Source organism: Hypanus sabinus, chromosome 4 (genome assembly GCF_030144855.1).
Source record: "Hypanus sabinus isolate sHypSab1 chromosome 4, sHypSab1.hap1, whole genome shotgun sequence".
Lineage (NCBI taxonomy): Eukaryota > Metazoa > Chordata > Chondrichthyes > Myliobatiformes > Dasyatidae > Hypanus > Hypanus sabinus.
In genome coordinates, this window is record NC_082709.1 from 123,908,594 (window position 1) to 123,926,767 (window position 18,174).

At 39.4% G+C, this 18,174-nt stretch overlaps 1 protein-coding gene across 1 annotated transcript in view; it reads left to right on the forward strand.

Moving 5' to 3' along the window:
- Positions 1-15,671, forward strand: part of cnksr2a (connector enhancer of kinase suppressor of Ras 2a) — a 579,374-nt gene extending 563,703 nt beyond the window's left edge. The window contains exons 23-24 of the mRNA XM_059968066.1: positions 7,605-7,837; positions 14,562-15,671. Of these exons, the coding sequence (XP_059824049.1) occupies positions 7,605-7,826 (222 nt within the window). The 3' untranslated portion in view covers positions 7,827-7,837; positions 14,562-15,671. The remainder of the gene's footprint in view (positions 1-7,604; positions 7,838-14,561) is intronic.
- Positions 15,672-18,174: the final 2,503 nt, after the last annotated feature.

Sequence of the window (18,174 nt, forward strand, 5' to 3'; positions counted from 1 at the left end):
ATCTTATACAACTTCAACATAACGTCCTATCTCCTGTGCACAATACTGTGATCTATGAAGGCCAATGCACCAAAAACTTTCTTAATGATCCAGCACCTGTAATGCCACATTCAATGCATTATGGACCTGTAATCCTACATCCCTTTTTTCTACAGCACTCCTCAGTTTCCTACCGCTCGCTGTGTAAGACCTACCCCAGTTGGTCCTCCCAAAGTGCAACATCTCACATTAAATTCCATCTGCCACTTTCAAACCATTTTTCCAGCTCATCCAGATCCTGCTGCAAGCTTTGATAGTCTTCCTGACTGTCCAGTACTTCCCCAGTCTTAGTGCCATTGCAAATTTGCTGATCTAGTTAACCACATTAGCATCCAGATTGTTGATGTAGATGACAAATAACAATGGACCCAGCACCGACTCCTGTGCTGCAGCACTCCACTGGTCAGAGGTCTCCAGTCAAAGAGACAACCATCTACAACCACTCTGTGGCTTCTCCAGAAAAGCCAATGTCCAATCCAATTTACTACCTCATGTTGAATGCAAAGCAACTGAACCTTCCATGCAGGACCTTGCTAAACTCCATGTAGAGAACATACACTGTCTTGCCTTCGTCAACTTTGCTGGTAACTTACTCAAAAAGCTCTATAAGATTGGTTAGACACAAACTACCATGTACCAAACTACGTAATTGGTCCCTGTCTATCCAAAATACTCATATATCCAGTCCCTTAGAATACCTTTGAATAACTTTACCCACTCCTGATGACAGGCTCACTGGTATATAATTTCCTGGTTTATTCTTAGAGCCTCCCTTAAACAGCAGAACAACATTGGCTATCATCCAGTCCTCCGACACCTCACCTGTTGCTAAGGATGATTTAAATATCAGTTTTAGGACACCCACACCACACCACACCACACCACACCACACCACACCACACCACACCACACCACACCACACCACACCACACCACACCACACCACACCACACCACACCACACCACACCACACCACACCACACCACACCACACCACACCACACCACACCACACCACACCACACCACACCACACCACACCACACCACACCACACCACACCACACCACACCACACCACACCACACCACACCACACCACACCACACCACTCCACTCCACTCCACTCCACTCCACTCCACTCCACTCCACTCCACTCCACTCCACTCCACTCCACTCCACTCCACTCCACTCCACTCCACTCCACTCCACTCCACTCCACTCCACTCCACTCCACTCCACTCCACTCCACTCCACTCCACTCCACTCCACTCCACTCCACTCCACTCCACTCCACTCCACTCCACTCCACTCCACTCCACTCCACTCCACTCCACTCCACTCCACTCCACTCCACTCCACTCCACTCCACTCCACTCCACTCCACTCCACTCCACTCCACTCCACTCCACTCCACTCCACTCCACTCCACTCCACTCCACTCCACTCCACTCCACTCCACTCCACTCCGCAATTTTTGCTCAATTCCTGCTAAAACATTGTTTATGTTTACATTTACATTGACATAATTTATTATTATATTGTAATTTGCCCTTTACTGTGTCTATTGTCTTGTTTATTAACTATTTTACTGGCTTGCACTGTTTTTTGCACTTTATGTAGTCCCGTGTAGGTCTGAAGTCTAGTGTAGTTTTGTGTTGTTTCATATAGCACCATGGTCCTGGAAAAATGTTGTCTCATTTTTACTATGTACTGTACCAGCAGTTATGGTTGAAATGACAATAAAAGCGACTTGACTTGACTCAAGACAGCAAACACCCCTTCCTCTCTAATCTGTATATGATCCATGACCTCACTTCACTTCACATCTATAGACTTTGTTCATCTCCCGAATAAATACAGTTGCAAAAAAATCCATTTAAGATCTCCTAGATCTCTTTTGGCTCCACACACAGATTACCATTTTAATCTTCCAGAGGACCAATTTTATCACTTACAGTTCTTTTACTCTTAATATATCTGTAGAATCCCTTCAGATTTTCCTTCCTTCTAGAGCAACCTTATGTCTTATTTTAGCCCTCCTGATTTCTTTCTAAAGTATTCACTTACATTTCTTATACTCCTTAAGTACCTCATTTGTTTCTGCCTGTCTATACCTGTCATGCATCTCCACTTTTTTTCTTAAAAAGAGCCTTGTATATCCCTTGTAAACCAAAGATCCTTAAACCTGTTATCCTTACCTTTTATTCTGACAGGCACATACAAGCTTTGTACTTTCAAATTTCACTTTTGAAGATCTCCCACTTACCAAGTACTCCTTTGCCAGAAAGCAGCCTGTCCCAATCCATACTTGTTTGATCCTTTCTGATGCCATCAAAATTGGCCTTGCTCCAATTTAGAATCTCAACCCGAGGACCAGGCTGGTGCTTGTCCATAATTAACTTGAAACTAATGGCATTGTGATCACTAGTTGCAAAGTGTTGCCCTACACACTCTTCTGTCACACTCCTGTCTCATTCCCTAATAGCAGATCAAGAATTGCACGCTCTCTCATTGGAACTTCAATGTACCGATTAAGGAAACTTTCCAGAACACATTTGCCAAACACTATCCCATCTAGTTCTTTTACTGTATGGGGAACCCAGTCAGTATGTGGAAATTTGAAATCACCTACTATCACAACCTTATGTTTCTTGTGATAGTCTATGATCTCTCTACAAATTTGTTCCTCAAAATCCCGCGGACTGTTGCATGGTCTATTATATAGCCCCATTAACGTGGTTATGCCTTTCTTACTGCTCTGTTCCACCCTGTGTTCTCCAATTAGTCCTGACTGAGCAATGCCATAACATTTCTCTGACTACTAATGCCATCCCTCCCTGTTTAATTCTTCTTGCTCTATTACATCTAAAACAATGGAGCTCCCAGAATATGAGCTGCCAGACTTGCCCCTCCTACATCTAAGTCTCACTAAATGCTACAATATCGTAATTCCATGTGTTGATCCATGCCCTGAGCTCATCTGCCTTTCCTACAATACTTCTTGCATTGAAACATACACAACTCAGAACCTTAGTCCCACCATCTCTGTTCTGGCACTCTGGTTTCCATCTTTTACTTCAATACTTTGGTTTGACAATGCTTCCTTTGATTTGCATATCTACAGTGGGTGGCACCTCTGAACATTCAAATACCTTGGCTGGGACAAAATAATTACCAAACTTTCTGGAACTTTATGCAGACTAGTTGAAACAATGTGAATTTCTGCATCGTTGGAGGAACTAGGTTGGAGCTGACAAGTGATGAGAATAAAGATTTTAAGCAAAAGTGGGAGGGAGTTAGCCAGTCAAGCTGTAGAAATGAAAATAAGAGATTTTGATGATCAAGGAAGTGCAAGGAATCTTGAGTTGCCTTAGGGATAAGTGATGGAAGTCATCCAGTTGAATAATTAATGGGATAAGTTAAAGAAAGAAAAAATAAATGAAATTTATGTGGTGAGGACTGTTAAAGGAACAATGAGGTGTAAAATATATACCAGCAGGTCAGGCTGTGCCCATATAGAGGGAAAATTTGAACCAGGATGATTTATGGCAGAAAGTGCCAATTTTGATACAGACAAAAAAAATGAATTAACTAAAATTGCAGAATTTGATCATTGCATTTGGAAATCTGCAACATGCCAAGATAGAAGAGGTACACTTCCTCATGGTTACATTGGACCTCCATATAACAGTGCAGTAGGCCACAGACTAGGAGAAGGGTAAATTAGTGGCATGAGGAATTCTGAGTCACTCCTTCAGAATGAACGCAGGGGCTCTGCAGACAGTGACCCACTCTGCATTACATTTCTCCAGCGTCAAGGAGACCTCACTGTGAACACTGAATCTAGTACTTTGAATTGAAAGAAATGCAAATAAGTTGCTGTTTCATTTGGAAGGTCCCTGGATGGTGGGAAGGGAAAAGGTGAAAGAACAGGTGTGGCATCTGCAGGGATTGCTTGAGGAGCCCTACGATGGGGAGCGGTTGGTGGGACAGAATGGTGCCTAGCCGATAGAAATACTGAAAGGGGGAAGTGGTGGAATCTTGTTTGAAATTGCAAATGACGATCCCATTGAATGTTGGAGGCTGATGGCATGGAGAGTGAGGAACAAGGGAACTCTACCCTTGCTCGGTCCAAACATAGATGTGGGAAATAGACGAGATGTGCTCAAGGGTTCCTTCCACTATGGAAGATGTGAAGCCACTGTTCAGGACACGTGGGAGGAAGGTCAGTGGAGATGGAGGAAATAGAAGAAAGGATTGGAGTTCTTGTAGGTGACCGTGTTGGAAGAAGTCCAGTCGGGATACCAGGGTAATCTGTAGGCTTCTGTTATGGGAGTTTATTACCAGCCTATCATTTACGATGGACACAAAAATTCAGAAGGGGAAGGGAAGGACCTAAGATAGACTGTGTGAAGAAAATTGGCAGCAACAGTAATGACTTTTTTTTAGCTCTATTTGAGTGAAGGGAGCAGTACAAATTCAGATGTCAAATAACGTAGGGGAAAGAAAAAATGAGGAAGTGGCCCTGTGTAAAACTGAAAAAAAAACTGTTCTATATATCTTACTGAAAGACAACTATAGCTAAACCCTATGTGAGCTACCTTTGGTCCTGAGCATTTGAAGAGGTTATTCTATGTGAATATGGAAAGAGTTATAAGAATTCTTCTGGCTCATTCATAAAGTTTCATAAAATTAATACTCCCCATCAAAATAAGATATTCACTGATTTCATTTTGAATGTTTAGTTATTTTTTCACCTTTATTCCACACTACACTCTGTAACTATCAATTCCTTTGTCAGTCTCATTCCTTTAACAGACAATAGAATGATGATTTGCTTTTCTGATTCTAATTATTTTTCTATACAGGTCCCAAGGACCTTTAACATTTACTGAGCATGTTGGTTTGTTTTTTATAAAATTTTTTGGCTATTCACTCATCAAAAATAAATTGACATTTCCCTCTTTGTACGGTACTATGATTTTGGTCATTTTTGGTCGTGGTTTATTTGCCCCAGAGTTTTCCCAACAATTAAGTACTTCCTTTGAACAGAGATACAGTGAAGTGAGCTAAGGTCAACAGCTAACTTATTGACTGATATATGCATTGAACTCAATGAGGAAGATTTGCATTTGTTGGACTTCAACGTATCAGGTTGGTTTTGGCTTCCACATCTCACTTGTAACAAGTCCAAAGTGCTAGTACCTCAGGAGATCTCATATCTGGGAACAAAGTACCTTGGATGTCTCTCTGCCTCCAGTATCTGGACAAATAATTGCATGGCTTACAATTTGCTTCACTACAATACATTACTGCTAATAAAATAGGTTTAAAAAGACTATAAATGACCTGAAACTTGGTTCACATTTCATCAGCTGAGTTTTTAATCTAAAGCAGATCGGAAAACATATCCACCAACAAATTGCTTATTTGTTTTTTCTGCACTGTCAGTCAAGTAGAAGATAGCTAACTAGAAATAAATGTTCTGTTGACTTGACCTTTTTCACAGAAGCAAATATACCTTTATCTGTGTAAGGTACCCTACTTAACAGAACTTAAAGATAAATTTTGTCCAGTCGCCACCTCATTTTAACTTAGGAACCTTTCAACCCCGTCAATTTCCTCAGGCTGGAAAGTCAATTTGAGTGACAGAGTGTGCTATGTTTATCTTGTCCCCCTCCCCTTCTTATTTCCCATTTAAAAAATAACTTTCAACCACAAAATAATCCAAGTCATTGTACAATTATGTTTTTCTAATGCTAATTCTAAATCGTTTTTCTTTGTAATTCATTGATGACCTGCGTGTGCTGTTCATGAGGCCACTGTTTATTGACCATCCCTCCACACATGTTGCTCCGGTGTGTTTCCAGAAACCAAAACACCAATGAATCAGCTCAAAGTTATATCAAGACCACATAAGAGGAACTCGACCCCACTAAGCTTGCCCTTACATTAGTTACAATCATAGCAGATCTGTGCTGAAAAGCTCTGTGCAAGTTCTTTATAACCCTCAATTTCTCTATCTTTAAATACTTATTTGTCTTCATGTCGAATATAATGATTTGGCTTCCACCACCCTTGGTAAATAATTCCAGAAATTCATTACCCTCTGAGAGAAGAAATTTCTACACACCTCTTCTTAAATGACGGGCCCTTTGTTTATAACATTCTCACCAGTGAAAGCGTCTCAGCATTTATCCTGTCAAATGCCATTAACATAAGTTCACTCCTTATTCTTCTAAACTGCAAGGTATACAGACCCAAACTGGCTATCTTGGAAAAACCCTCTATCCCAGGAATTAAGCTCATGCAATTCCTTTGGTCTGGCCCCAGTGCTACCATGGCCTTTTTTAAGAAATTGGGACTAAAACTGTGCTCGGTATTTCAGGTGTGGCCCCAGATGTCCTGTACAAATGTATTCCTAAACTCCAATTCCATCACAATAAACGCTAACATGCTGTTTGCCCTCTTAATTACTTGATGGACCTATCTGTTAACTTCTTGTGATTCATATACAAGAACACCTAGATCCCTCTGAACTGTACTCATTTACGGTCTCTCTTCATTTAGGTAGTGATCCGCTTTTGATTCCTCTTACCAAAGTGCATGACCTAGTGCTTCCCCACATTAAACTCACATCTTCCAGGTTTTTCCCAAACTATTTGTATCCTGTCGCAGAATCCCAATAGCTTAGCACAACATAAGAAGAGATGCTGGTGTCCTGGGAAAACTTGGTGTTCCACTGAATTTCCCACAGCTTAGTCTAGAAGGACCGGTGAGAGCTGGAGTTGGGATGTGAAGCTTGGGACTGCACCCTGGCTAAGAAGCAGGGCTTGGGGAAGGAGGAACCTGCTTCAAGTGTGGAAAGACCATCCAATTCATCGCCACTTACTGTTGGATGCAGTGGAAGCTCCTCCTCATTTTGTTTAGACCCAGCTCAATGTTCTCTCCGTGGTAGCAGAAATTTCAGGGTTATGGAGAGGCAATGAGGGAGGGTGAAGGATCCAGGTGATCTGACATCACATGGCACAGTGAGGGTAGACCAACATCTCAAGGCTGATCAGTTCTACTTGCCCTAGCAGCAGGGTGCATATCTATGAGTGTTCAGACTGGAGTACTACAGCAAATCAGTGTTCTACAGGGTCCCTGTGAACTAGTTTATGTAGAAAACAGTTTTTTTTTAAATCACAGTTTTTGTTAGTCTACAGTCACAAGTAATGTTCTAACAAGTAAAAGCACAGGGTTCCTTCCTGAGGTTCATTTATAAACCAAATGAGTTGTTCTGGGTATCTCCTACATCATTGACATAAATACTGATACAACTTTTTATCATTTAAATTCACCAAGTGCCACAATAGGCTCTTAATCTTTGGTCCTAGTAACAACTGTGTTATTAAGAAATCTGTGATTACCTACGTAGAGTTTTTCTTTAAAAATTTGTGATTGCCTGCTGTTCAAACAGTCCAAGTGCAAACACAATTGAAGCATTCCACTTTATGAGCACAAGTGTATAAGATTTCTTTTCTCTCTATTAACATGGCTTTCTTTCTCTATGCTTTTCATCCTCAGGCAAAAGAAGGAGAAGTCGCGATTATAGACAAGATCCTAGACAATCCTAGCTTGACGTCCAAAGAATTCCAAGAATGGAAACAAACCTATGTAGAGCTTTTCATGGAAATCTGTCAGAACAATGGAGCCACAGAATCAGTAAATGGTGCCAGTGAACAAGCTGCACCTACCCCAACACCACCTTTGATGCACACCCACTCATACATTGAAACCCATGTTTGAATAGTTTCTCGGTAGGCCTTGTAATAATTTCAACTGCTTACTTCACACTGGTTGGTAATAATGTGTGTATTTTGTTTGTATGGAGACTCCAGTTTCATTCAGGTGTTTGTTCACTTGGAATTAGATTCTGGGGTCTTGAGCAGATTTTTATTTAGTTCGAAGGGGCATTGTTGTCTTTGCAAGCTAATTGGGAATACAATTTCCCTTCTTCTGATTGGATGTTCTAATATAGCCATGGTCATGAAAACATTGCTGTGTGATTTTTATTGTGGTATGTCAATAATGAAAATGACACTATTGTTTTAAATGTCTTCCGTACACTGAACAGCAAATATATATTTTTTTTCAACTGTAATGAATAGAATTGGGTTAGCACAAATAATGAGCCAAAGGGGAAATGGGGCTCATAGATTTGATTTGATTTTTCTTTCATTTTGTCCATTCTATTGCACTTGGTTCTTTGAGCAAAATTGCAGTTGAATAGGAGCGAGGAAGTGAATAAGGATGGCTTTCGTTGTGGCTTTGTGTTCCCTGTAGCCCATGTATATCAGGTACTTACACATGGAGGATGAGAGATATTTCTCCAGATGTTGCCACCACTGATGAATTGTGTCCCCAGAACACAATAAGGCCAATTTTACTTCTGCTGAACTGGCTGACCACAAAATCGTCTTCACCCCAAATGAAACATGGAGAAGTTTAACATTCTAAGGTGTATGCAGAGCGCAGAAGGCTTTTTCAAGGCTTAGGTGGGAGATAAGTGCTGAGGAAAGGGAAAAGCAAAGTCAAACGAGATCTGACTCAGAAAATTCCTCTTGGCCAACTGGAAGAGAGTGCTCTTCTAGAAGTTTGGGGAAAGGAAAACAATCTGCTCTTTAACCTAATGAGGTTTGCCAAGATTTCTTTCTCACCCTGTCACTTTGAGCCCCAAGGTGCTGATTGTCTGCAATTCCTCACCATCCCAGAGACACAGGCGGCATCGCGGCACCTGGAGCTCACCGGAAGAATGTCTATGAAGCCTCCGCTTTGTTTGGCACTGTGCGGCGACAGCGGGTGGTGGAATCCTCACGCTGCCCAGCTGTGCTCCGCCCGTCGTTTGATAACCCATTGCCTGCCCTGCTTCCTTACTGCCTGCACCTGCCCCCACTGATCCCCCAACTCCCAGTCCCCCGTCCTGCACAGTCCATCCTGCTTCCTGCACTCTGCGACCTTCGCTATGAGAACCTTCCTCCTGCCTTGTGATGAGCACCACTGCGGTGTAGTGGTTAGAGCATTGCTATTGCAGTTCAGCGTGTCAGAGTCTGGAGTTCAGTTCCAACATCATCTGTATGTCCTCCTGGTGGAACACGTGGGTTTCCTCCAGGTGCTCTGGTTTCCTCCCACAGTCCAAAGATGTACCAGTTAGTAGATTAATTGGTCATTATAAATTGTCCGGTGATTAGGCTAGGATGAGAACCCAAGGCCTGAAAGGGCCTATTTCCTGCTGTATCTCAATAAATAAGTGCCCCGCCTGCACTCTCCAGACTGCCTACTGCTCTCCGCTCATTGCCATCCCCTTGCCCAGCTTATGTGAAAATTGGCCTTAGTGTGCTTAATGAATTTATCAATGAAACTGTCTTCAAGTTGCAATCATCACTAACTGGAAGTATGACTGCAGAATATGAATGTGTGATCCGTATTTAATGAAAAATTGTTCTATTTTTAAAGCGTCATAAAAATCTGTCATTTTTAACAAATTTGTAAAACTTTTGCAAGCTTGCAAAGTGTATTTATCTTTTTCTGACGGTTCCTTAGTTGGGTATTTCGGTTCTATTTGCACTCCCACTCTCTCTGCTCTTTGGTACAACCGGTCCAGTTCACCAACCAAGCCAGCCTTTGACCCTCGGAACTATCTTTTTTTTAACAAAAAGTGCTGTTTCCTGGTGGCGACTTATAATCTCACATAACATGATCAGCTGTTTGAGGAGTCATCCAATTCTCATTTCTTTCTGGCAAAATAGTGAAGGCCATTTGGTCCGTCAAGTCTATGACAGCCCTCAGAGCTATCCCAGTAATTAATTTTCCCATAATCAATTGTCTCATTAGATTCCCTACCCCTGATTCTTCTGCAACCAACCTATACAAGGGGCAATTCATGGTGATCAAGTTACCAACGCCCAGCCTAATACAGGAAACTCCACACAGACAACAGCCAAGGTCAGGATTGAACCCAGGTCACTGGGACTGTGCAGGGACATTGCTTCTTGCACCAGTGTACCACCCTACTTCAAGCACGTGCTGTTTTCAAATGGACCGAATGCTAGTAAAATTTCCACCCTGCAGCAGCGAGTTAGCTCCACATCATTGAAGCTGAGAGGTGCAGCCCCACCACTCATCTCCTCCCCCCAAGCACAGCATTATACTGAACTCCCAGTGTTGTTGGCACTGCAGAGACAGAGTATGTAACACTTGGAATTAGATTCAAAGTGCCTGAGTACGTCAGGCAAAGTGGGAGTGTGTCCTGCATAATTACAAACAGCATAGAGGTTAATTATCTAACCCTGGAAACAAACCTGTACCTTACAATCACAGTAAAGATTATGGGTTCGTCATCTTAAATTTTTGAACAAACTAAATTCTCTCTTGCCAGCTTGAGTGATCTCATTGCGATGAATTTGCATTTAAATAAAGATGACATTACGTTATAGGCATCTAAAGCCCATAAATCTCTCCCTGTGTTAGTCTGCAAATCATAAAGGTTATTTGGTTGCAGTACCACAGATATTGTGGCATCCTTTTTCAAAACGTGCTGATTAAAAACCCCCTTCTGCCTTTCTAGACTGCATGATTATGCATTTGTCATGTTCAATGGGTTTGCCACATTATTACCCTATCCAAAATAGTAAATCCAGTGGCTAAATATAATTTCTTGCTGAATTTAGAAAATACATACATGAAACATTTTCTGGAGTAGCTGAACAAAGTCAAAGTCCCCTTGTTTCTTGCTGTAAGAAATTTCCTACCATCCAACGTATAATACCAATCCATACAGAAAGGCCATCATAATTCCTAATAATCATTTCAGACAACTGTGTAAGTAGGCTATTAAACCTCATTTCTTCGCAGCATATGGAACAATGCTTTGATTGATCAGTGCATGCTACATTAAAGTCAAACCAAATAGTGAAAGGCCAGAATTTGATGAAAAGCTTAAAATCTGATTAGATCACAAGAATCCAAAGCTTGTCGACCTGTATTGTAACTACAGCTGGCTCTTCCTACCATGGCTTTGAGGCAAAGGTATTTTAGTTTTAAGTGGATTAAATTGATACTAGTCTGGATTTCAACTACTTTGCATAAGGAGCAAATTCTGCATGAAGCCACACTGCATTGGCTCAACACTGCAATTAATTGACAACTGTGCCATTATAGTTTTGCATTGCTTTGGATATTTCACAACCCATTCATTGGTTATTTTGTTTTAGTCTTCACTAAGATAGGGACAACAGCAGTGTTGAATATAACTTTCAGAAGATCTAGTAGGTAGTAGTCAATGGAGCTCTCATTGTCTTAATATGTTAAGCCCTATAATCTTTCAAGTTTTATTATTAATCATAACTAAGAAAAACATTGATGCTAAATAGTTCAGCATGATAATACCCGATACTATGTAATTCCAGCACTATTTACGTTTGTGCTATGCCTGATGTTATTAAAGACCTTACTAACTCAGTAGCTGCAGCTGACCAAATTGGCTTAACACCCAGTCATCAGTTGACTCTCTGTTTCCACATGTGTCAGTTTCTAACTTTGACCATAGATCTTATTCTACCTACTTTGGAAATCTTCCCAACTGTGACGTGCCTGCACTGACTATATCAGAGTATCAACTTTAATCCATGTTCTCCCTCCTCAGCACCTTTCCCTTGGACTCAAGACTTAAAACTGAAAATTGTTTAATATGATTTCCTGTACACAAGTGTAAAGGAAAACAAAATAATTCTTACTTTGGCTTTAATGTAGCACAAAAAAGACACAAAATGTAAAGAACACATTCATTATATAAAAACACAATAAATATGATTACATAAGGTAGCTTCTGTTTATAGATTGATTGTAAGTCCATAAAGTGACTCTAGGCTGACATAAGATGACTAACAGGAAGTAATAAAGTAGTGGTGGAGTTAGTGGGTGATGGTGTTAGTCAGCCTTACTGCCTGGGGGCAGTAACTGTTGAGTCTGGTGGTCTTGGCTTGGATGCTACATAATCTCTAGTGATCTGTGGTAAGTGAACATTTACCCACCTTGTTCCCGTACTTCATTATTTTTCTTCCCGAGACTCTTTCCTTTGCTGCAACCCTTCCCCCATCCGAATTATTTTCAAAAGTATCCTCATAATTTCCCTCTTTGAGTCGCTTTTAACTTCTAAATCATGCATAATCTCCATAGCTTTCCTGAAGTATTCTTCGGAATGTTTTGTTATCAGAATGATTACATGAAAGACTAAGAGGCTTCAGAGTCCACATGCCTGCACCCCTTAGTACCAGAAGTATCTGACCCAGTAGTTTTTGTTTAGTTGAAAGAATATTCCTTGATATCCATATGACAAACGCACTCCAGGGTTACACAGATTATATCCATAGCATATACGTTTGCAGCAAGGGTAAGAAGTCCCATGGAAATGCTGTAGTCAAAGAAATGCCATGTCTAACCCTATATTCTGGGTAGTCTCCAGTTCTTCTACTGAGTCAACCAGTGTGTTACCTTACCAAGGATATCTGTATTGACTAAGAATTCAAAATTTCAGGAACTCTAGATTTTCCCATATCTCTCTAATCCTCCCCCTCACTGCTATGATACGACCCTCACAGGGAACAGGTACTGGCACTGGACCCTCCAAGGAATACCACAGAGGCTTTCAATAAAGTGCACATGAATATGCAGGGAATGGTGGCATGTGGATCTAATGCAGGCAGAAGGATTTAGTTTAATTTGGCATCATGCTCAGCACAGACATCTTGGGGAAAGGGCCTGTTCCTGTGTTGTATTGTTCAGTGTCCCAAATTCAGCTATCAGGTTGGCATTCATTGCCTTTCGGTCTCAATTTAATTTCAATTGTTCTTGCAGATTGCTGCACGGTGTGTACAGGAGTCTACTTGGACAGTAATGAAATTTTAGGGCTTAGTTATTTAATAAGTAGCATTTTAATATATTTGGAAAATAAAATATTGTATAATGGAGGGAACAGGAAGACGGGAAAAAACTACTGTAAAAAACAAAAAATTATAATCATTGTTGTAATGTCACCAACTTTGAAGAAAAGTATTAAGTGAGTATCAGTTTGGAATATAATTGATGTTATCTTTAGACAGCAATCTAACAGTGGAGGTTATCTCAATAATGATTTACTTCACAAGAATTGGATTGTTTCCCTAATGCAGCAACAAGCTATTCTGTTGGAATGCTGCCCAAACAATGATCTAATGAAAATTATGTCTACACACTGCAAAAATGGACCACTATTGCTGCTGAATTCGAGTCCAGATTTATCCAGTTTTTGCTTTCATTGTTGATTTACTTTCACACTTCCCTTTTTCCATTTGTTTTGCTGTTCCTATATTTCTACCTGTTTTAAGTGTGCCTTTATTTTTTAATTAGCAAGACGCTTCCTCTTCAATTCTGTTATTTGAAGCCAACCTTACCAACACGTGGATAAAACAGTTTAAAGACTCCATAACAGTTGTCAGTTATTTTGCATGGGTTCTTCAACAAAATTCAAACTGACAGAAGCCTTGGTCAACAAGTTGCACTTATTCAGTGTTTCTATGAACTTAAATCAGCCGAGTTTGTTTTAGTGATTTGCTTTGTATTTAGTTTCATCAAGGTCATCACCCACCTTTTGCTGGCCTGAGAAAGTTTAGGTGTTTAATGTTTCTTTTCATTCCATTCTGCTTGAGGTTTTATACAACTGAGTGACCTATTAGGCCACCTCTTGAGGGAAGTTAAAAGTTAGTTTTATTGGTTTTAATCAACAGTTACCAATAGACTGAAAGAGAAGTTATTTCTCTAAAGGCATGAGTGAGCCAGCTGGAATTTTTCCAACCATCTGACAACTTCATTGTCAATTTACCACACTTGTGCCTATTGTGAAACCTAATTCGTCATGAAGAATTTTTTTCATATTCATTAAAGGACCCAAGAAACCCCACAAGTGCAAAAGCCAGGAAAAAAAACCGTCGTTTGCACATGAAAATAAAAATTGTAAATGTACCAAAGAACAAAAAAAAGCACTTTCTGCATAGCTACTTTAATCCAATTTCACGAAAAGGTATAACTGGTGAACATTTTCTTTTTTAATAGCATAATTAAATGACATTCAACGCATTGTGGAGAAGTAATTTGTCTTTGGCCACTCAAGCTAAGTCATTGCTGTCAGTTGTATGCCTTCTGCATGTTGATTTTCATTAGCTTCAGTGGAAGTGGATGTGATGCTGGGGAAAACAACTGGCAGCTGATATTCACAACCTCTTTTATCACTAGCAATGTAATTCTCTCCAATATGGTATTATCATACACTTACACATAGAGAACGACCACACACAGAACCCAAATTGTTCTGTTGTATCAAAGCGAGTTTTTAAAAAAGCAGATTGTGGGCAAAGACTTATTTAAAAAAATAACCAGAATATATGATCCTGATATATATAATGAAAGTTTGTTTGAGTATTTTGATACTGATCTCTGATTGTTCCAAAGATATCGTCTAGGGCTGGCTCTCGAAAAGAAAACTTAAACATGGTCAGAAGGAGGTGGAGCTTGGTTGTCTCTTTAACCTGATGTCAAAAAGACAGTGAATTGTATTAATTATCACAAGCCTTGCTGTTGCTGCTATTGCTGCTGCAAGCCTGTAGTTTATTCTTAAGCATTGTGTGGTTTCAACCCTGCACTGCCACTAATAAAACAAAACAAATGACCACAGATGCAAACGAATATTTTTGCACATTGTATTGCTTAGTCACTTGTGTACGTATGCCAGAACCTATTGCTTGAAATAAGAAAAAAAAGACAAAAAATATCATAAATTCTAAAGTTATACACCTGCTTGTCTTAGTGGTTATATCTGCAACAATAAATGGGAGGGAAAACTTTTATAATGTCGGATAATTCTAAAGATTGTTTTCTCAACCAGAATATGTTCTAAAATGACTAACTCAGAGTATTTCCTAACTCTGTCCACTGCAAGTGAACAGGAAAGTGGCCTTCTTTCAAAACAGTTAATATGAATTCAGTCTATGAAAGGCAGGCGGAAAATAATACCCCTTGGTTTGGATAAGGTTTCAAATCAAGAATGGCATCCAAGAAGACACATTTGTATAAAATGAAAATATATGTACTGCATGGGTACTGACAAATGAATTGTGGTTTTATATACTTGTCATTATCGCAAAGATAAATACTTGAGTAAGGACATCAAGTTGTGGCACTTATACCAAGCATTATGCCTCTGTTGTTCTGTACATTGTGACAGATTTTTTTTTGTAATGGACCAAAAAAATGTATTGATATAAGAAAAAAAGTTATTTCTACTTTGAGTGTAGTTTACAGGCTTTAAAGATGCTGTAGTTAACTTGTTTTGAAGAATAAAATCTGTTGCTGTGCAACAGTTTTATGGTTTGCACTTTACTTAGTAAAGAATTGCATTCAGTGTTTTAAATTTTGGAAGAAATTTCTCAAAGACTGCATTATTTCTAAGTGGCAAGTGTAGCATGGAGTCGTAAAGTAGTCTTGTGATACAAAAATCAACCTTTCAACAATAATGTATGTTATTTGTTGTGTATATTTTATTGTTCTTATCGCTTAAAAGCAAAGATAATTATGAATATGGTCATCAATGGTCAAATAAAGTTCTTGAAATTTTTATTATATATTTTTATTCTTCGTCATCTAATCCATATGAACACCTAGAGTTTAAAGGAAACCTGAAACAAAACAGAAAATTCTGGAAATTCTCAGGCAGTGCTAAAAGAAATGGATTAATATTTTGATCAATGCTTCTCTGCACAGATGCTTGATGCCCTGTTGAATATTTCCAGCACTTGGTTAAGAGTGGAGAAATCCCTGATAGGCTCAAATTGATTTAATTTTTGATTATGATCTAATGATTTTGAAGATATCCCCTTGGGTTAGCTCTCAAACAGAAAAAGAGGGGATTCAGGATTGAGTCCAGAAGGTATCCAAGATGAAAAATGAGATGCTGTTTCTCAAACTTGCATTTGGTCCTCTTTGTAAGGTCAGAGTGGAATGGCGAATTAAGTGACAGGTAACAACAATCTGCACTCAACACAGGTGCTCCAAAAAGCAATCACCCATACTTTGGTTTATCTAGTGTAGTAGAGACCATATTGTCAACAACAAATACAATGTACTAGGTCGGAAGAAGAGTCACTGCTTTATCTGTTTGTATTGCTTGGGTCCCTGGACGGTTTGAAGGGAAGAGGTAAAAGAATTAAGTATTCGATCATCTATGATTGCAAAGAAAAAGTGCTGCAAGAATTCATAGGAATCGAAGAGTGGACTAAAAAGTCACAAAGGAAATGATTCCTGCAAAATGCTAAAAGAGGAGGAGAAGGGAAGATATGTTTGATAATGAAATCTCGGAATGTGACACAAATTATTGGGAAAGATCTGTTAAATGCAGAAGTTGGTGAGGTGGAAGTATGAGACCAGCTTGAGGCTGATAAAATCAACATTTGACCTAATGGAATCACAAAAGCTTCAAAACACATTACCAACCAAGTCCTTAAAAATATTCCAATTTATAAATCAAAACTTCTCTCTACAAACAAATTTGAGGACTTGAGGAGCCAGATCATATTTTCCTTAAAGGAACAGTTTTCCTGAATTGTAAGTAATTTGAAAAACCATTGAATAAAATGTATGCAGTACATAACTTATGCAATGAGTGTTGATCACATGAAACAAATCTGCACGAGGGAAAGTATTCATGCGTAATATATTTTAAACTCGAGATTCAGCAGATGCTGGAAAACCAGCATAACATACACAAAATGCTGGAGGAAGTCTGATCAAGGGTCTCGGCCCAATATGTCAACTGTGTATTCCCCTCCAGAAATTATGCCTGACCTTCCGATTTCTTTCAGCATTTTGTGTCTGTTACTATACATTTTTAAACTGTTATACGTCTCCACTTAACCAACAGATTAAATTAAGTTATATACTTGGGGCTATGTTTCAGTTACAAGTCACAGAGCTAAAATTTGACATGGAAGATTAAAAGAAAAATGAGATTGTGCTCATTGTAGAGAACCGTGAACAAGCTTTATAAACTTCTTTAGACAGTAGCTTCAATGAAAGTGCTTAAAAACCTGAGGCATGGTAATCATATCAGTTATAAATTTACTATTGTACCTCTGCCACATTATTAATAACTGCTTCCTTGTATCTAGCTTATTTTCCTCCCAAGCAGGCTTAAAATCTTAAATTTTGGAAACTTTTGTAAGATAAATAAGTCAATATATAACGTATGAAAGGTAAGTTAAGTCATTAGGCAGACACAAAGAGATCTGATCATATGAATGGCTTGCATAACAAAGTTATCATCAACCATGGTTGCTCAGTTTTAATATTTAACGCAGTATTACAGGTACTGTTGCTTGGATTTCCAGCATCTGCAGATTCTCTCTTGTTTGTGTTTACAGGTATTACGTGTCTCTTCAGGGTTGGATAATAATGAAAGTGGCAAAGCAAGCCACATGATAACCCCCAACTTTAAAAAAGAGACCAAATTCTAACTCTTGCACTATTGTAAATTCCAGTCCTGAAAAACCAAATTGCCATGCTAGTCTTGCCAGTCATAACGTGTGCTGACCGCAATTCTCCCTTGGCCTAGCTTACTTCCAGATATTGATACTGATATTCTGAAAACTCAAAAGGCTGTGGCTATTTAAGACAAACTTTTGCAGCCTTGAGGAAGTTCATCAGACATTTTAAATATTGGCAGTTTTGACCTAATTAAATAGGAAACAAATAGCAGGTGGCAAGAAAAATAAAAATACAAAGGAACATAGAGTGCCAATATAATACAAGTCACTAAATAGTGTAACATCTCACAGAACCCCCATCCCACCACCAGTGACTTTCATAGTCGGCAAAATAGAAATCTGCTCCTTCAGAATGATGCTTTCTTTTGCACTCTCCACTGTTGCCTGAATAAGTCTGAGATATGAGACAAAAGTTTGAATTAAATCCGATCCATATTGCCAGGTCATAGTTCCTGTTTTCCTGAAGTTTTAGAATTGAAGGCAAATCCCTGGAACTGACTCACTAATTGGAATTTGGGGGTTGGGGG